The sequence below is a fragment of the Lolium perenne genome, chromosome 7 (genome assembly GCF_019359855.2).
Source record: "Lolium perenne isolate Kyuss_39 chromosome 7, Kyuss_2.0, whole genome shotgun sequence".
In the NCBI taxonomy this organism is placed as follows: domain Eukaryota; kingdom Viridiplantae; phylum Streptophyta; class Magnoliopsida; order Poales; family Poaceae; genus Lolium; species Lolium perenne.
In genome coordinates this window covers 40,398,139-40,419,352 of record NC_067250.2, presented here as the reverse complement: position 1 = coordinate 40,419,352, position 21,214 = coordinate 40,398,139, and the positions used below count along the sequence as shown (strand labels likewise).

At 45.4% G+C, this 21,214-nt stretch overlaps 1 protein-coding gene across 1 annotated transcript; it reads left to right on the top strand.

Annotated features, from left to right (window-relative positions):
• The first annotated feature begins 242 nt into the window (after positions 1-242).
• Positions 243-11,628, top strand: LOC127317752 (fucosyltransferase 2). The gene is made up of 2 exons (XM_051348351.2): positions 243-582; positions 10,172-11,628. Exons 1-2 carry the CDS (start codon positions 252-254, stop codon positions 11,623-11,625), a joined length of 1,785 nt encoding a protein of 594 aa, XP_051204311.2. The 5' UTR covers positions 243-251; the 3' UTR covers positions 11,626-11,628.
• The last annotated feature ends 9,586 nt before the right edge of the window (positions 11,629-21,214 follow it).

Genomic DNA, 21,214 nt, shown 5'->3' with positions numbered 1-21,214 from the left:
ACTAGACTCCGACCATGTGGTACATGTGGTGAGCAATTAAACAATTGTTATAAAAATAAAGACTAGAGTCCGAATGATAATCGGGAGAACCGAACTGCGTCTCAACAAGAAAAAGTTAGATAGCTGAATAATGTCAGGCTTGTCACTTGTCAGCTCAAACAAAACGCCTATTCGTACAAAAAAACGAAACCTTCCAAGAACACGTTAAACTATCAGTTTCTGCGCGTCATGGCACATAGTGGGGTGCGTGCATGGATGCATCTCTGATGCCTCGGAGGTCGGAGCATGGAGATGCTCGGCTAGTGCTCGCCACGACGCCGTTGACCTCTCCCGGAACGCCTCCCTATGAATTCGCCGCTGCCTGTCTCTCCCAAAACCCTCTCCGCGGGCTGGGCTGGATGAAGCGATCGAGAGGGCCGTACACGATCCACCATCGCGGCATGGCCAAGCCAGGAGGATGGCGCCGGGTCGTCATCTTGCTGCTGCTCTCGCTGCCGCTGCTTCTGCTGCTCCTTCTCTCCGCCGAACGCCGCGTGCTGATAGCGTCAGAGTCCCGGCTGCTCCGGCTCGTAACGGCAAGAGGTACGTTGATCGGTGTGTCCGGATCATTAATCTCAGATCTTGCCTTGGTTTTCGAGTTTTCTCTACTGAGCCCGTCAATGCGAAAATGTGATATTGATGTGGTTAGTTTACGATTTTCTCACTCGATCGACGTAATAGGCAGGCATGCATGTGCGTGGCTTAAATGCCTAGTCAAACTCGTCGGTTAAAAATGTTTTAGGCTCGAATCTACAGATCAATGGTACTTCTCTCCTCCCAGTCCTCCGTCAATGTCGAATCACACATTCAGCGGCAGCGCCGGCGCTCCTTCGTTCAATGCTGAATCACGCAATCAACGTAAGTTATTCAACGGTGCCAGTGCCTCAATCTAATTTCTCCCAGCGAGGTTTCAGATCGCGTTATCTCTGCAACTGGTTTTTTTTTTTTTTTTTTTTTTGACCTGGGCTACGGCGGGCTTACGCCAGCCTGAACAATTATATATCAAAGCTGCGGAACGGGTTTCATTACATAGCTTGAGAGGGGCAGAGGGGCAGAGAGAGAGCTAGCCTAGAGAGTTCAGGGGGGATCATACCCATTACACCAAGAATTAAGAAAGGAGGTAGAGGAGGGGGTGGTGCATCTATAGGCCCAGAGCCTAATATCCTCAATACAACGGCGAGATACAAGTGAAAGATTTTCAACTACGCCATTGAAGGTCCTTGCGTTTCTCCGCTTCCAGATGTTCCAGGCGATGGCAGTGTTGATGGTGGATTCCTCGTAGGTGCAGTTCCGTCTGAGGCAGAAGTCAGAGAACCCCGTGTACATGCTTGGGTTGAAATTTTGGAGGAAGTAGTCCCAGATTTCGACTGCCTGGGGGCAGAAGAGCAGGAGGTGGTCCACATCTTCATCCAGGTTGCAGGAGAGACAGGTAGCAGAGGTAGAAAGGTGGTGTCGAAACCGTCGCTCGTTAGTGGGCAGACGCCTTTTCCGAGCAAGCCAGCAGAAGATCTTGCACTTTAATGGGGCAGCACTCCGCCAAACCGTTGGCGCCACGTCATCAATCTGCAAATGCCTGAAAGAGTTGACATAGAAACATTTGTTTGAGAGTTTTTTGTCAGAGAGGCGAGCGTCACGTGTGTCCGGAGCGTCAGGGCGGAGCTCCACAGAGTTCAGCTCGATAGACAAAGCTCGAAGGTCATCAGCCGCGGCAGCCGTGAGGCGCGGTCCAAGGGAGCTGCGGAGGCCCGGGGAAAGAGTGGTCGCGACGTTAATGTTGGGGCGGGTAGAGTGAGAGAAGAGGTTAGGAAAACGCTCTTGGAGGGTTTGGTCCCCAAGCCAACAATCAACCCAGAAAGCCGTGGAAGCCCCGTTGCCCAGAGAGACTTTGGAGATAGAGCGAAAGGAGGGGAGCCCCGCCACAATATCCTTCCAGATGGGGGTGTCGAGGTAGTGGTGATCACCCAGATCACGAGAATTGTGCCATCCGTACATGCGGCGGAACCAGGAGGCCCAAGGAGCCGATGTGTCAGAGTGAAGTTTGGTGAGGAATTTTGCCATAAGGGCGGAGTTCTGGGCTGGGAGGGATATGACTCCGAGACCCCCAAGATGTTTGGGGACGCAGACATCGTCCCAGGCTACCTTGCACTGGCCACCATGACAAGATTCTTCGCCAGTCCAGAGGAAGGCACGCCGTCGCTTATCAATGGCCTCAATAACACCAGCTGGGAGGAGCCCAGCACACATGGCGTGAGAGAGCATAGAGGTGAAGACGGAGTTGACGAGGATCAGGCGGCCGCCTATGGGAAGGCAACGACCTCGCCACCCAGAGAGGCGCATGTCGCTTTTGGTCATGATGGGTGCGAAGTCGCCAAAGCGCAGTTTATAGGGGGAGAGCGGAAGTCCCAGGTATGTTTGGGGGAAGGTGGATATCGGGCAACCGAAGGTGGCAGCCATAGATGTGGTGATAGAGGCATCGATTTTAATGGGCACAAAGGTGCTCTTATGGAAGTTTATGGTCAGACCAGTGGCAGCAGAGAAGTCGTCTAGGATATGTTTGAGGTTGGCGACATGGTCCGGGATGGCTCGAATAATGATGAGGGTGTCGTCGGCGTACTGGAGGACGGGGCAAGGAAGGTCATCGACAAGGGGGTGGAGGAGAAGGCCAGCAAGGGAGGCCAGGCGGAGCATCTGCTGGAGGACATCAGCAACAATGTTGAAAAGGAAAGGGGAGAGAGGGTCTCCTTGTCTAAGACCACGGAGACATTGGATCCAGCGCCCAGGAATGCCGTTGAGGAGGACGGCAGTATGGCTAGTTTGGTTAAGCATATTAATCCAAGAGCACCAAAGATCCGGAAGGCCTTTAGCCCGCATAATGCGGTCCAGGGCCTCCCAGCTAATGGAGTCGAAGGCCTTGCGGAAGTCAAGTTTAAAGACAGCGGCAGGAGCGGAGCGCCTATGGCAAGCCTGAACAATATCGGCAGCATAGACGAAGTTTTCCGCAATGGAGCGCCCAGAGATGAAACCAGTCTGGTCAGGGTGAACCAGGTGTGGGATAAGCTCCCGGAGGCGCAGGGTGAGGCATTTGGAGTGGACCTTGAGGCAACAGTTCTGGAGGGAGATGGGTCGGAAGTTCTCTGGTTTGTTTGCACCGGCCTTTTTTGGAAGCAGGACAATATAGGACTTATTTATGGGGCGGAGGTCTGTAGAAAGGGAGTGAAATCTAGATAGCGCAGTAAGAAGGTCGTGCTTGACAAGGTCCCAATTACGCTTAAAGAAGGCGGGGCCGAAGCCGTCCGGACCAGGGCTGGAGTTGTCGTTCATGGAGAAGAGGGCATACCGAATCTCTTCGAGGGTGAAGGGGCGGATGAGGGAAGTGGCCTGGGAGGGGGTGATGGAGGTTGAGTGGACTAAGGAGGGGAGGTTGAGGTTGTCGCTGGCCGGCAGAGGGGTGCCAAGAAGGGATTTGAAGAAGGTGTGAAGAATAGTAGCTTTAGCAGTGTGCGAGGAGGTGAGGTTCCCATCGTCAGCCTCAAGATTTTTAATTTGATTTTTCTGGAGGCGCCCAGATGCGCAAAGGTGGAAGTAGCGGGAGTTCTCATCCCCGAGGGTGCAGTTTTTAATTTTCGCCCGCTGCCTCCAGTAGGTGGCACGTTCGAAGTTTTTTTGGCTGAGATGGGTTTTTGCCAAGGAGCGAAGGTCCTGCTCGAGGGGGGAGAGGGTGCGGTGCTCCTCTAGCCTGTCAAGAAAGGAGATGACGGAACGACAGTTGAGCAAGTAGATGGATGGCAGCCGTCTTTCCCTGGCCCAGGCGCGGGCAGCAACCCGGACCCGTTTGAGGCGAAGGCAAAGTTGACTGACAGGAGAGAGGTGAGAGTGGTTTGGACCGACGCTATTCCAGTTGCTAGTGACAAGGTAGGGAAAAGCAGAATGGGACAGCCAGGAGTTTTCCATACGGAAGACGGTACTTCGCGGGGCCTTGGAGGAGGCTTCAAGGTGGATAGGAACATGGTCCGAGGTGGGGCGGGAAGAAGAGGTTAGAGTAGAGTCTGGAAGAGCAAAGCTCCACTCTGGATTGATGAGAACCCTATCGAGGCGGGCGAGGGTTGGAGGGCTTTGTTGGTTGGACCAAGTGAACTGCCGGTCCAGCAAAGGAATCTCAAGAAGACCGAGGTTATTAATGAAATCGTTGAAGGAGGCGGCCTCAGTGGTGTTGATGTTCCCATTGGACTTGTCACGAGGGGATCGAACGAGGTTGAAGTCACCCAGAAAGGCGACAGGTCCAGAGAAGGAGGGAAAGATCTGCTCGAGGGAGGAGAGGAAGATAGGCTTGTCAGGGTGGGTGCAAGGACCGTAGACATTGACAATGGTAAACAAGAGGTCATCGGAGCGATGCGAGAAAGTGGTGGAGACGGAAAACTCATCAATGGAGTGGTGAGTGAGTTCAAGAAGACGGTCATCCCAGGCTGTAATTATACCTCCTGAGGAGCCAACCGAGGGTTTGAAGACGAAGGACCTGAGAGACGGAGGGAGGAAGGATGAAGCGGTGAAAGCGGAGATATCCGTGAGCTTGGTCTCTTGTAAACAAAGGATAGAAGGGAGGTTGCAGCCAACAGCAGCTTTGACGTCGTCACGTTTCTGCCGACCACCAAGGCCTCGAACGTTCCAGCATTCAAGGATGATTTTAACTAACATAGGGATTGGAAGTCATCTGAGAGTCAAAGTAGTCAAAGCGAACAGGAATAATCACCATAGTGGAGTCTAAAGCCCAGGCTACAAAGCACATAATAAAAGGAGTACACGGGCAAAGACACAGGCCCAAAATGAAGCAAAAAAGCCTAGAGCGAGGGTTAGCCGGGGCAGCCCAATCCCACCAAGAGAAAGGTAGGAGCCCACAAGAGATACAGCAAGAGCCCAAACGCCGAAAGGGGGACGAGCGAGGGGGGACGCCGGAGCAGCGACGGAGCAGCTGCGGGGCGTCGCGGCAGCAAAGAGCAGCAATCATGGAGAACTGGCCGGCGACGGGAGGGCCGCGCGGAGACCCAAGCTGCTGGGAGGCAGGTCACAAGCCCGGGCCAGGGCAAGGACGTCTTCAGAAGCCAGCTGGGTGCCCTCTTCCACAGCAATGGCAAGCAGGTCATCAGCGAAGAGCTCACCGCGGCGAGGCTTGGGCGCCGGAGTGGAGGAGCCTTCGATGAGCGCCTTTTTGCGCCGAACCGCCTTGTCGACGATGGAAACGTAAGCCTTTTCCCCGGCGAGCCTGGAGCAGCGGCGAGGGGGGCGAGTCGCAGCAGGCGACACAGCCCAACGCGTGGGGCGCACAGGCGAGCGCTCCAAGGCGAGCGAGGAGAGGGTCGGTGAAGCCGCGGCAGAGACAGCAGCAGGAGCTGGGCTTGAAGCAGGGGCAGGGCATGAGGCAGGGGTGAGATCCTCCACCACGGACTGAGCTGGGCTTCCAAGAAGGCTTGAAGCAGGGGCAGGATCCTCCACCACCGGCTGAGCAGAGCTTCCGAGAACAAGAGCCTCCGAGCTAAGCTATGACCAAAGGGCGGCTGGCAGCTATCACTAGATAATACAGTACCGTTTAATAGAGTATTTTGAAGTATTGAAAACTTATGACAAAAATTCTACAGGTATATCTTCACAATATATGTGTGTTCTTCAAGTTTCGTGAAAAAAAAACAGATATTTTTTTATTGTCAGTGTAAAAAAGAGAAAATTTATCTTGTGGAAAGTCTTATTTTTATCAGCAATATTTGTCTTTTTTGCACACATCACACGAAAAGTCGATTCTCTGTGAGCGTGTATGTGCGAATTTTTTGTTTCAGTTTTTTTGACATTTCAAAATGTGTCTAAGATGCATTTTACAATAAAGAAAGCACATGCTCCCATATGCCAAAACACCACTCCCACAGCCACAATTGGGTTTGCGTGTAGTTTTAATAATACTTAAAATATTAAAGTATATAAAACACACGTGAAAAAGGCATATCCAAATATTAAGAAACCATAATTTTATACATATACTGGCCCTTCTTCATATCACCAATTTTCAAGTTTGGAGAGCTAAAAAACTAGCCAACGACATATTTGGGTATGCTTTGATTTTTCAGTACGTTTCATTGTATAATTAACGGCTAATCTAATTGGAGGACATGCCCATTATGCACCTAGGACATCACGTAACATGAATTCAGGAAAATAGTGCAAGGAAAGACAATATAGTGCAAACTTGAAGGCAACATAAACCATGCACTCAAGGCATACAAAAAAAAAGGGTTCGTTGAATCATATTAATATGTGATCTGGTTTTGGCGCGGCTAACATGGTTGTGAATATGGATCATGAATTCGATGCTCGGTTCAACACGAATTTTACATTTCGTATTTAATTATAAAGAAAAAGGAAAAAACAACCAAAGCAACACAAGGTACAAAATGAAGGAAAAAGGAATTATCCATTGAAGGTAGGCTACACAAATTCATGAAAAGATCTAGTTTTATAGAGCTAGACATGACTAATACGGCCGTGAATATTCACGGATTGTGATCTAGACTCTTAGTAAAAAATATTTTATTCTTCCAAATCAACAAAAACATAAATGGCCCAGCAAAATTCATCCCTAGCCCACACCCACCATGTAATTACTACTAATAGAAAAGAGGCCTTCCATCCCAACCCATTTTTCTCCAAATACTTTGACCCGGGACTAATGGGGTTTTTAGTCCCGTTAGTAACACCAACCGGGACTAATGGTCCGGCCGGGACTAAAGGGTAGACCTTTAGTCACGGTTGGCGTTACCAACCGAGACTAAAGAGCCATGCGCCAGCCGCAACCTGTCATAGCCCTTTAGTCCCGGTTGGTGTCCCCAACCGGGACTAAAGGTCTACCCTTTAGTCCCGGTTGGTGTCCCTAACCGGGACTAAAGGTATTTTCGGGTTTTTTACTCCCCACGCACCCTTCACCACCCCTCTGTGGATCGTCTTTCTTTGCTTTGTAAAATACAAAAGAAAATGATAGAAAATTCAAAAAATAAAATGTTTTCAGATTTTTGTATGTTATGCAACCTACTATTCGGCAAAATTAAGAAATTCGAATTTTGACTTTTTTTGCAAAAAATGTTTGAAAAATGGTAAAACCGCATTAACTTTTGCATACGACGTTGGAAAAAAACGTATAATATATCAAAATCATCGTGAGAAGTTACATACGAACTCACCAGTGTTTACCCGGTTAGCCAGTTTTTAGATTCTCAAAATTCCAAATGAAAATACGAAAGCAGAAAGATTTTAGTTTTTGCTATAAATTACGGATTTATATTTTTTTTACTTTTTAAAAAAATTAAAATTAATAATTGCATCCTGCATAAAGATTACTATTACTTTTACTCAACTTTTAGATTTTCAAATTTTTAGGTTTTAGGTTTGGCAAAAAAAATTATTTTAAAAATTTAAATTTTTTAAAATAATGCAAATTAAAAAGTTATTATTTATTTATTTATTCAATATTATTATTACATCATTACTTTTGTTTATTAAAAAAATTATTTGAAATTCAAACAATAAAGAAATGTGACATCGACCAACATGTTAATAGGATTGATATGATACTAGTATCACATATATGCGCATGAAGCACTTGGATCCGGGACGAGATGGAACTCAGGAGTTAAGCGTGCTACTGCTAGAGTAGTGGGAAGATGGGTGACCGACCGAGAAGTTTGACCGCGAGTAAGTAATTTAACTAGAGATAAGTGTAGTTAGAGACTAAACTATGCAAAAAACTGAAATAATAGAAACTCTAAAAAAATAAAAAATAAAGAGAGTGGAAAAAAATTAGAAAAATAAAATAATTTTTTTCACATGGAGGCATTTTTGCCCAGACGCACGCAGCTCACGTGGATGGACCTTTAGTCCCGGTTCGTAGGCAACCGGGACTAAACGGGTTGGGCTTTAGTCTCGGATATTTAGTCCCGGTTGCACAACCGGGACTAAAACCCCTTATAAACCGGGACTAAGCCATTTTTTCTACTAGTGTACCAACAACTTGACATGATGTGGTTCACCTTTGGGGTGAGAGAGCTCCCCACAGCACCACTTGTCGTGTCAGGGAGAATACACCTTCTTTAGAGAGGATGCCCCCTTGCAAAACTAGTGGTGTATGTGTAATTTTCCTTTTTTCGATTGTGCTATTTTGTGCAGAAAATATTAAAAACTGGGGTGCCGCAAATAACGAGGCGATTTCTTATTTTATTTTATTTTATTTTTAAAATATGTTCCATATATATATACTACTATACGAAAATATATACGACACATTATCGGTTTGAGTATGTTCCTACACTATATCTAAGATACTTCAAATCAAGTTTGGTGAAAATTAGACGTGAACACGTAGTTTGCACTATATGTTCAAAATACATGCATATTTATACTAAAAAATGAGTAGACGTATAAAAATATACATACTACCTATAAAGTAGTATATATACTACCAAACTAGTCTTATATATTTCATACTACATGCACATACTATACATTACGATAGATATTGCCTAGATTGTGTGAAACATAGGGGTGTAACTACACCGCCCATGCGATCGCCTCTGATGCATTTGTTTATTGTTTAAAATATCAAATGAATACTTGATGTGTAACGCAGTACTTTATTTTTAACTTGTAACTATTATTTTGAACTTTCAATATTGTCTCTCACATGAACTTATTTTAGAAGTCCTGACTATTTTTTTTAACGACATGCTTTTTTTTTTTGTTATACTTCCTTAGTCCGCTAACAAATGTACTTCTAGCTTTGTCTTAAGTCAAACTTAGTACTACCTCTGTCTATTTTTAGATGTCCAAAGTTTGTCTAAATTCAAATGTATCTAGACATTTTTTAGTGCATAGATACATCCGAATTTAGACGAACCTTTCGACGTCTATTAACGGACGGAGGGAGTACTAAAATTTGACTAACTTTATAAGAAAACATAACAATTTTTATGATACTACATTAATTTCGCTAGATATGTCTTAAAATAATTTCAATCTGCCAATTTCACATCATGTTTGCTGGTACTCATTTCTATAAAGTTGATCAAATAAAATTGCCTTAGAACAAAGCTAGAAGTACACATATTTACGGATGAAGGAAGGATGTAATTTTGTCAACCTCGTGAGCAATTGTTTTCTAGCTCTATAAACATTATTTCTATACTATCTAAAGTATTTTTAGCAAAATATTATTTGTAAACATTTGTCCCTCGGTTCCCGACCACCATGGCGTACGGTGAGTAGGAGGAGTATGAGCTGTCCAGGTCCGGCACTGTGCCGGATGATCCGGTTTTACAAAGCCCATGAAGTTTGCCAGCTCATTGGCATCAATAGGAGCAGAGAGCTATGATCTTGAATTTTGCTCGTGGAAATCAGGAGTAGCTTTTTTTTTTCAATCTTTGTTCTCTGCTCTTTTATTGGAATTCTTCTATGATGTTTGTTGTCGATGGTCACCGAGCAAGTTTTTGACCCGAACCCCACTCCGTGTTGTTCCAATTTGGTTGTTTACAAGATTTTTTGATCCTAAAACTAACAAGTTCATGATTTTGTTTATGGGACATTTTTGGCGAAACCAATATGTACTAATTGGTCCTAATATTGTACGTAATAATTATGTACTAATTGTGTACTAATTTACTACTTTGCTCCAACCCACCTCCTCTGGTTTAGGAAAAATGGAAAATGCAATGCAAAAGCCTATTATTTCCGGAATCCCATATCCTAGAATTATTGTTCATTGTTCATGGTAATTGTATAAGATTTAAAACTGATTGTTTCATGATTTGTTACAATTCTAAAAATTGAATGCAGTGTTGAAGAAAACGAATTACCAAATTTGGGTCTCTTCTTTCCATGTCAGATTTGTTGAATAAAATTTAGTCCATGGGTGTACCATTTGCTATTTTAAAGGCTAATTGATTGGAAATACATATGCTTGGAGGGTTTTCTTATTGAAAATGCACGAATCTAGAAGCACCTTGGAGGCCTGGATAAGAACATGAATGCAACTGTGGGAGATGCATATTATCAAAAATACAATATGGTTTCGTCTAACGATTTCTTATTATGTTTTGTATGGCAGGATCAGCAACCGGACAAGACAGGCTTCTCGGCGGCCTGCTTGCCGACGGCGTCGACGAGCGATCCTGCCAAAGCAGGTACCAGTCGGCGATGTACCGCCGGAAAGCCGGCAGGAAGCCCTCCCCTTACCTCGTCTCCAAGCTACGGCGGCACGAGGCTCTGCAACAACGCTGCGGCCCGGGGACCGCCGCCTACAGCGAGGCCGCTGAGCATCTCCGGTCAGGGAAGAATGCCGGCGTAATCGGGTCACCCGACTGCAAGTACCTTGTCTCAATATCATACCGCGGCCTCGGGAACCGTATGCTGGCCGCCGCGTCGGCGTTCCTCTACGCGGTGCTCACCGACCGTGTCCTCCTTGTTGACCCCAGCAACGAGATGGGCGAGCTATTCTGCGAACCCTTCCCCGGCACGACGTGGCTGCTGCCGCCGGACTTCCCATTGACGAGCTACACGAACTTCAGCGCCGACACCGCCGAGAGCTACGGGAACATGCTTAAGAAGAAGGTGATCGGTGCCTCGTCCACAAGGGCGGAGCAACTGCCGCCGTTCGCGTACATCCATCTCGACCACGACTACACGGATGAAGACAAGCTGTTCTTCTGCGACGAGGACCAGAGGGTTCTCCGTGATATTCGTTGGCTGGTGATGAGGACGGACAACTACATCGTGCCGGGGCTGTTCTTGGCCACGGGCTTCCAGGAGGAGCTCGACATGCTCTTCCCCGAGCCGGACACCGTGTTCCACCACCTCGGCCGATACCTGTTCCACCCCAACAACCACGTATGGGGCCTCGTCACGCGGTACCACGACGCATACCTCGCGGCGGCGAACCAGCGAGTTGGCATCCAGGTGCGCGTCTTCGGCAACGTACCAGAGTCACCGGAGGTCCTGGAGCAGATCACCTCGTGCACGCAGAAGGAGGGTCTGCTGCCGGAGGTGCTCGCCGTGGGGACCGCCACCGCTCCGCCAACGCCTGGCGGCAAGTCTATAGCCGTGCTCGTCACATCCCTCAAGACCTGGTACTACGACAAGATCAAGAGCATGTACTGGGAGCACGCGACGGCCACGGGCGAGGCGGTGGGGGTGCACCAGCCCAGCCACGAGGAACACCAGCAGTTCGGCGCCAAGTCGCACGATGCCAAGGCGTGGGCGGAGATATACCTGTTGAGCCTCACCGATGTGCTGGTGACCACCGGCTGGTCGACGTTCGGGTACGTGGCGCAGGGCCTCGGCGGCTTGACACCGTTGATAATGTACAAGCCAGACGACAACGGCTCCGTGGTGCCGGACCCGCCATGCAGCCGGGACCTGTCCATGGAGCCGTGCTTCCACGCGCCACCGTACTACGACTGCAGGCTCAAGAAAGGGGCGGACACCGGGAAGATTGTGCCGCATGTCCAGAATTGCAAAGACATGAGCTGGGGATTGAAGCTTGCTCCTCGTAGTGCAACATAGTGTCAGTCTAACTTCCTTCGTAAGTAAAGGAAAGAGGAATCTATTTCACCCCTGAAAAGGCGTTGTTTGTTAGCGGTTCTACTTCAAAAGTTATAAACGATCTCTTGCTATCGACAACTCCACCGAATTAGGTATCAAGTATAACAGCAGCACTACTCGAAGAAAAAAGAAAAATGTGGAGAAGCACCGCGAGTAGCGGATCGAAGCATCTGAGGGCTAGTGGCCATGATGAGCTTCGGCTGCGCAGCACCGCGAGTTGACGCGTCAGAGGCGGGCGACAGACTAGCCTCATGGATCAACCTGTTCGAGATGGGTGGCCGTGCTTGGAGGAAGCCATTTTTTGCAACAGTATTTATAACTAGCGTCACATCTCATAAATGTTGCACTATATGTCTGAATATTACCACAAAGATTTCCTTTGTTGCAATACATAGTATCTATTGCAACAAAATGACTAATTCATGCAACATGGTGCAGTGCAATATCGCTACCATACTACAGCGATGACGCAACTTGTGGTAATATGTGTCTTCTATTGCAACAAAAGTTGTACTTAGCATGACAAAACGGAACGGTGGCAATATATGGAGCCTATTACCATGAACTGGTAACCGTTGCAATTTCTTTTTTTGTTTGCAATAGACAGGAATCCTTGTAATGAGCGGTGTTGGACGCACCACCAATTATTTGCTCAGTACACGATGATGCTGATTTTTATTTTTTATTCACGGTGGAGTTGATTGTTTGTCCAGTTTACGTTGGTGCTTGTATAGTAGGATTGTGCTCATTTTAGTACTAATGTTTGTGCTCGTCTAGTAGTCAGGTGGTCTAGAGGACCGAGTTTATCATCTATGAGTTCATAGTATCTATTTAGATGTGTTTTGTCTCAATTAGGATCTATGAGTTCAGGTTAACTATGTAGTAATCCATGTAATTTGTCTCAATTAGTTACATACATGTGTTTTCCAGCCAGACTATGCATCATGCAATCTATTGTGTGTTGATACACATTAGGCACAAATTAGGGGTTCACTCGGTTTTTTGTTCAATCAGCAGAAAGTTTATGTTCATACAGCATGATGCTTATGAAAATTATTGAAATTGCTCATGGATGTAACCTATACATACACTACCGGAAAACATATCTTTGCCGTGTATATTTTCCTTTGCCGGGTGTATTTTATCGGTTACATGGCAAAGCCCCTCTTCGCCGGGTGTCAAAAAGCACTACGCGGCAAAGAAAACTATGCCGAGTGTTAGCACCCGGCAAAGAAATATGACACGGCACAGCGGGTAAAATACACTCGGCAAAGTGAACTTGTATCATATATGTCAACTTCTACTCCTTTATGTGTGTTATTTGTGGTATTTGTAACATCAATGTATTATATGTTAACTGTTGGTATTGGAGTTCAATGTTCTGCTATATTGTACATTATGTGCATAATTGTGTGTGAAATGCAGGAATATTAGAGAAAACATGGGGAAATTTTTTTGTGCTAGGCTCTTTGCCATGTGTCCCAGGCGTAGGCACACTCAACAAAGAAATTGTGATGACGTGGCTTTCATTGCTCTTTGCCGTGTACCCCACCAGAAAACACTCGGCGAAGAAACTGCGATGACGTGGCTTCATTGCTCTTTACCGTGTACCCCACTATAAAACACCTGGCAAAGAAATAGCGATGACGTGGCCGTTGTCTACTCTTTGCCGTGTACCATGAAAAAGACACGGTATAAAAGTGGGCCGTTAGACGGAAGTGAAATGGAGTTCCACTTTTCTCCGCTGTGTTTCCGTGCTAGACACCTGGCAAAGGGACTTTGCCGTGTGTCCGACAAAATACACCCGGCGAAGATTCTTCGCCGGCCATGTCTTTGCCATGCCATCGTCGCCGAGTGTTATACACGGCGAATGTTGTGGGTATACTTCATGGGTGTACCATCGACAGTGCCTAGATCCGGCAAGCCCGGGTGGCCCACAGACGGTGATGTGGCATGTGGCCCATTGGATGGCCCAGTTGCTGTTGATCATGAAGGATGAAGTCTAGCCCAGGATCGGGAAGCCGGATCCTAACGGACCAACGAAGGAGGCCGGATCCGTGAAGGCCCGTGAGGAACCCGGATCCAGTACGATGTAGAAGGAAGGCGGATCCTTGATGTACACGGCAAGATATTGTACCGTAGTTAGGCAACCTGTAATCCGGCTAGGACTCTCCATGTAAACCCTAGATCCGTGCGCCTTTATAAGCCGGATCCCGGGAGCCCTAGAGGCACAACCACAACTCATTGTAACAACGCGAAAGCGCCCAGATAATTCCAGACAAGCAGCAGTAGGCCCTGTCTTCGAGCAGGTGTTCCGAAGCTGGGTAAATCGCGTACCACCGTCCCGAGTGCTCTCCGCCCTATGGCCCCTATTTCTTCTCCCCCTCGTGAGGATCCCTCCTCCGAGGTATTGTCGAATAGGCAACGACAGCGAAGCCTTCGCCGAGTGTTTTTAGCCCTTCACTGGGTATTTATGATACCCGGCAAAGATGTCGTTTCCTGTAGTGATAGGACATATTCTATTGTAATTCTTATGGTTTTCAATAATAATTATGCGGTGCGATATTATTATATAATCATAATATGAATTTTCTAGCTAGTAAATATATCGCTTTGCCCAAAATGAGTTGCACGCTCATGGAGCAGAACTTGCTTGCGACCCTCGCAAACCTAAACGCCTTGACCCTCCCCACCCTAAACCGGCCCCGTGCGGTGGCGGTGCTCCGCCGCCAGGGCTTCTGCTGCCTCCACTTCTCCAGCCTCCTCCCGTGTTTCCTCCCTACCACCGCCGTTGGGGGCATCACCGGGGAAAACCCAGGGCAACGTGGTGACTGGGTGGTCTTCCCTTTTGGCACCGAGTTGATGGGAACAGTGGTGCTCGTGACCTATTATACTAGCATCGCAGTAACGAGGGGACGACAGCTACGGCGGGTATGGCGACCGCAAGATGCAATGACGACACGGTTCAACCCAATCTGGGTCTGACAGCCTTGGGCGGGCGCCTGCAGATGGTGGCGTGATTTGCTCGTCTGGGGTTCCTCCCTCTTCACGAGGGCGCATGTAGCATCTTCTCTAGGCATGGCGATGTTGGTATCCTCTTTCATCGGAGGAGATCTGCCAGTTTTCTGGCTAGTTTTGGCAGATCTCGTGATCCTTCATCTAGTCCCAGACGGTGAGGCATGTCGGCCGATGAAAGTTGGCCCCGACGTCAGTCATGGTGGATGATGGAGACGCTGTTCGTGGCTACCTTGCCGAAGGCATCGTTCCTGCAGCATGCAGCTTCTTGCCTCGGATGCTCCGGGGGAAATCCCAGACCCGGATCTCCCGGATCGGACGATGGTGGCGCGAAGCGTCATTCTCCCTGATGGGGGCATCGTTTTTTGGAGCAAACAATGGAAGGATGAGGTGCTGAGGTGGAGCGGTGTGCATCTACCGCGTCGATGACGGTGACTCTCCTTGGCATGGTGTAGCAGAGCCTCGGTGAAGGACACATTGTGATAATTTCGCGCAGGGCCATGCCAGTGTCGGCGGTAGTCCTAGCAAGATCAATACCTTCATCCTTACTGAAGATGGGCCTGGGAAAGGTAGTGCTAGCAATTTTCCGAGCATGTGCAAGTGCATTCAGGTTTTGCTCGACCGGTTTGTGCTTCCGACTCGCTGTTGGGCATTTTAGTGCGGACTCCAGTATTCTGATGATGTGCGTTGGTGAGGTCCGGGCATGAGGCCCCGACAATGTCACCTCCTTATTCAAACTTCTACGTGTTACGACATCTATCGTTAGTGAGACTGCTTCGGCTTGAATTTTTTTTACTTTCCTTGTAAAGTTCCGGTGAATTATTTTAATAAAAGAAAGTTATGTGCATCATTTTGATGCACAGGTTGGGGGTAGAGCCTCCATTTGAAAAAAAGTAAATATTTCGTAGACATATGGTTGTAGTAAGTTTTACTCACAGGATGTATTTTCTCACGTTTGTAGTTTTAAATCATTATTATGTAGTAGGGATATTTTTTGTAGAGACGTAGGATATCAAATATGGACAAAAATATACACTGACATTATGGAGTTAGTAGATCCTCCACACTGTATGATTTTTTTTATAATTTCTGTTTTAAATTATAATTATGCAGTGCATGTTATTGCATAATCATAGGACGTCAAAGATTGGCAATACTTACATCATGACTAGATGGAGTTAGAGCATTTACCACACATAAGATAAATGTTTTTTATTTAAATAATATACAGTAGTATTTTAAAGCGTTGATATGATTGTAACAATTCCACGATCTCATGAATATTCTATGTAACTGGTATATACACATGATGTATGTTTTCTAAACTTTTGTAGTTTGTTTATCAAAATTATACATTGTAGGTTATTTGTTTTATGCATGCACAAATATTCTAGATACAATTAATTTCTCAAAATGTTTTGCATGTTTCGTCCGCCAAGATGTATTTACTATCCATTTTTATACATCAGGGTTCTCCTTACATTTTTAATTGCACATAGAATATTGATATATGTAGTTAGAAAAATTATGTTGGTATTAGTTCATCAATGTTTTTTCTCTCAAAACTAAATGCAAAAATGGTGGAATGAGAATTCTTACCGGTGTCCAACGTTGGTGATGTAGGTTTCGTTGCATATAAAACAAAAAATTCTGCCGTAAAAACGAATAAAACCAAAATTCAATATATGGAAAAACCAAGATCTCTAGATCCCATCCGAAACTCCGAACAATATTCGGTCTCCATCTCATATTCCATATCTACTATACAACATCGAACCTTAAGCGTATCACCCTACAGTTCGTGAATTATGTAGACATGATCGAGACGCCTCTCCGATCAATAACCAATAGCGGGACCTGGAGATTCATAATGGCTCCCACATATTCAACGATGACTTCGTGATCGAATGAACTATTAACATACGATACCGATTCCCTTTGTCGCGTGATACTTTACTTATCAGAGGTTTGATCATCGGTATCTATACCTAGTTCAACCTCGTTACCGATACGTACTCTTTACTCGTACCGTGATATGTTATCCCTTGTGACCCAGTCACATGCTTGCAAACTAATTAGATGATATTCCACCGAGAGGGCCCAGAGTATATCTATTTGTCATCAGGATGGACAAATCCGACTCTTGATTTATGCTATTCAACTCATACTTTCAGAATACTCAATCTCATATTTATAACCACCCATTTACAAAGTGGCGTTTGATGTAATCAAAGCATCCATCCGGTGTAAGTGATTTACACAATCTCATGGTCGAAGGATTAGGTTACTATGTATTGAAAACTTATAGCAAGACGAACTTAATGACTAGATCGTATGCTATGCTTACTTTGGGTGTGTGTCCATCACATCATTCTTCCAATGATATGATCTTGTTATTAATAACATGATCAGGAAACCATGATCATCTATTAATCAACAAGCTAGTTTAACAAGAGGTTTACTAGGGATTATTTATGTTTACAAAATACACAAGTATTAATGTTTCCTGGTTAATACAATTATAGCATGAGATGCAAACATTTATCTTAAACACAAAGATATAATAATAACCACTTTATTATTGCCTCTTGGGCATATCTCCAACAGTCTCACACTTGCACTAGAGTCAATAATCTAGATTACATGGTAATATACCTAAAACCCATGGCATTCTGGTGTAGGTCATGTTTGCTCTAGGGAGAGCTTTAGTCAACGGATCCGCCACATTCAGATATGTGTGTACTTTGCAAATCTTTATGTCACCATCTTTCACATACTCGCGAATCACATGAAAACGTAGCTTTGGAAATCTTGTGTGACCTTGGCTACTTTGCATTGGCTATGGCACCCATGTTGTTGCAATAGATGGTCATCGGATCCAACGCACTAGTAACCACACCAAGCTCAGTAATGAACATATTCATCCATATCACTTTTGATGAAGCTTCCAAAGCAGCTATGTATTCCGATTCAGTTCAAGACTTCGCCACCACGCTTTGCTTGGCACTCATCCAGCTCGCTACTGCACCATTCAAAATAAACACATATCCAGATTAAGACTTAGAGTCATCCGGATCAGTGTTCCAACCAGCATCGGTGTAACTGGTTACAGCGAGCTCTTGGTCACTTCCATAACAAAGAAACATATCCTTAGTTCTTTTCAATTACTTCAGGATATTCTTGACCGTTGTCCAGTGTTTCATTTCAGGATCACTTTGATATCTGCTGGTCAAACTAATAGCATGCGCGATATCCTGTCTTGTACACATCATGGCATACATGATAGAGCCTACAGCCAAGGCATAGGGGATCTTGTTCATCCTTTCTCTTTCTTCTGCTGTAGCCGGACTTTGAGTTTTACTCAAGGTCTTACCTGGCAACATGGGCAAGAATCCTTTCTTGCTTTCATCCATTCTAAACTTACTTAGAATTTTGTCTAGGTATGTACTTTGTGAAAGCCCTATTAAGCGTCTAGATCTATCTCTATAAATCTTGATTCCTAAAATGTATACTGCTTCGCCAAGGTCTTTCATTGAAAAAAACTTATTCAAATAGCCTTTGACACTCCAAGAAGTTCTATATCATTCCCAATCAACAATATGGCATTGACATACAGTACTAGGAATGCTACAGAGCTCTCACTCACTTTCTTGTAAATACAAGCTTCTCCAAAAGTTTGTATAAATTCAAAGTCTTTGATCACCTTATCAAAACATCGGTTCCAACTCCGGGATGCTTGCTTCAGTCCATAAATGGAGCGCTGAAGTTTGCATACCTTGTCAGCATCTTTAGGATCGACAAAACCCTCGAGTTGTACCATATAAAACTCTTCCTCAATGCCACAATTAAAGAACACAGTTTTGATGTCCATCTGACAAATTTCATAAACGAAAAATGCAGCAATTGCTAAAAAATCCTCATAGACTTTAGCTTCGCTACAAGTGAGAAAGTCTCATCGTAGTCAACTCCTTGCATTTGTCGGAACCCTTTCGCGACAAGTCGAGCTTTATAGACAGTAATATTACCACCAGCATCTGTTTTTCTTTGGAAAATCCATTTATTCTCAACAACCTTGCGGTCATCAAGTAGGACCACCAAAGTGCGTACTTGGTTTTGTTACATGGATCCCATTTCGGATTTCATGGCTTCTTTCCATTGGTTAGAATCTGGGCTAATCATTGCCTCCTCATATGTCGGAGGGTCGTCAATGTTGTCCACCAACATGACATTTAAGGCGGGGTTATACCAATCAGGAGTGGTACGATTCCTCGTCGACCTGCGAGGTTCAGTAGTAACTTCGTTCAGTAGTTTTATGATCATTATCATTAGCTCCCTCTCTTATCGGTGCAGGCGGCACAAGAACATCTTCCGGTGCTGCGTGATACGTCTCCAACGTATCGATAATTTCTTATGTTCCATGCTTGTTTTATGACATTACCTACATGTTTTGTTCACACTTTATGATGATTTTATGCATTTTCCGGAACTAACCTATTGACGAGATGCCGAAGTGCCAGTTCCTGTTTTCTGCTGTTTTTGGTTTCAGAAATCCTAGTAAGGAAATATTCTCGGAATTGGACGAAAATAACGCCCAGAGTCTTAAAATTCCACGAAGCTTCCAGAACACCCGAGAGGAACCAGAGGGGGGCCACATGGCCGCCAGACACCAGGCTGGCGCGGGCCAGGGGTGGGCCGCGCCCCCCTATGGTGTCACCGCCTCGTCAGCCTTCCGACTCCGCCTCTTCGTCTATTTAAAGGTCCCTGACCTAAATCTTCGATACAGAAAAGCCACGGTACGAGAAACCTTCCAGAGCCGCCGCCATCGCGAAGCCAAGATCTGGGGGACAGGAGTCTCTGTTCCGGCACGCCGCCGGGACGGGGAAGTGCCCCCGGAAGGCATCTCCATTGACACCACCGCCATCTTCATCACCGCTGCTGTCTCCCATGAGGAGGGAGTAGTTCTCCCTCCAGGCTAAGGGGATGTACCGGTAGCTATGTGGTTAATCTCTCTCCTATGTACTTCAATACAATGATCTCATGAGCTGCCTTACATGATTGAGATTCATATGAGCTTTGTATCACTATTAATCTATGTGCTACTCTAGTGATGTTATTAAAGTACTCTATTCCTCCTCCATGATGTAATGGTGATAGTGTGTGCATCATGTAATACTTGGCGTAGTTTATGATTATGATCTCTTGTAGATTATGAAGTTAACTATTACTATGATGGTATTAATGTGATCTATTCCTCCTTTCATAGTATGAACGTGACAGTGTGCATGCTATGTTAGTACTTGGTATAGTTGTGTTGATCTGTCATGCACTCTAAGGTTATTTAAATATGAATATCGAATATTGTGGAGCTTGTTAACTCCGGCATTGAGGGTTCTTGTAGCCCTACACAATTAGTGGTGTTCATCATCCAACAAGAGAGTGTAGAGTAGAGCATATATCTATTTATTCTGTTATGTGATCAATGTTGAGAGTGTCCACTAGTGAAAGTATAATCCCTAGGCCTTGTTCCCAAATACTGCAATCATCGCTTGTTTCCTGTTCTACTGCATCTGTACTGCCTGCAATATTCCCACCATCAACCACACGCCAGTTGTAGCAGCAAGCTATTTTCTGGTGCTGTTACTACTGCTCATATTCATTCATACCACTTGTATTTCACTATCTCTTCACCGAACTAGTGCACCTATACATCTGACAAGTGTATTAGGTGTGTTGGGGACACAAGAGACTTCTTGCTTTGTGGTTGCAGGGTTGCTTGAGAGGGATATCTTTGACCTCTTCCTCCCTGAGTTCGAAAAACCTTGGGTGATCCACTTAAGGGAAAACTTGCTGCTGTTCTACAAACCTCTGCTCTTGGAGGCCCAACACTGTCTATAGGAAAAGAAGCATGAGTAGACATCAAGCTATTTTCTGGCGCCGTTGCCGGGGAGGAAAGGTAAAAGGTACTCACACTCCGGATCTCGGCTACTAAGCTATTTTCCGGCGCCGTTGTAAGTACTCGAAGCTATTTCCTTTAGATCCTGCAATTGCATCTTTTTGTTTCTTGTTTATCACTAGTTTGGCATAATGGAAAGCAACTATGTACTTTTTAATCTATTTCCCGAGTTAAGACATAAATGGTGTGTTGCAAAAATTGAAAAACTCATGGAACATATTAGTATGAACACTTTGAACACCATTGTTGCTAATGATATGGAAAATTCTAAGCTTGGGGAAGCTGGTTTTGATGAGCATGATCTTTTTAGTCCCCCAAGCATTGAGGAGAAAATTTTCTTTGATGATACTTTGCCTCCTATTTATGATGATTATAATGATAGTAGTCTTTTGGTGCCGCCTGTTATGGAGGATAAATTTGATTATGATTACAATATGCCTCCTATATTTGATGATGAGAATAATAATGATAGCTACTTTGTTGAATTCGCTCCCACTACAACTACTATAATTGATTATGCTTATGTGGAGAGTAATAATTTTATGCATATAGCTCATGATAAGAATGTTTCATTTGATAGTT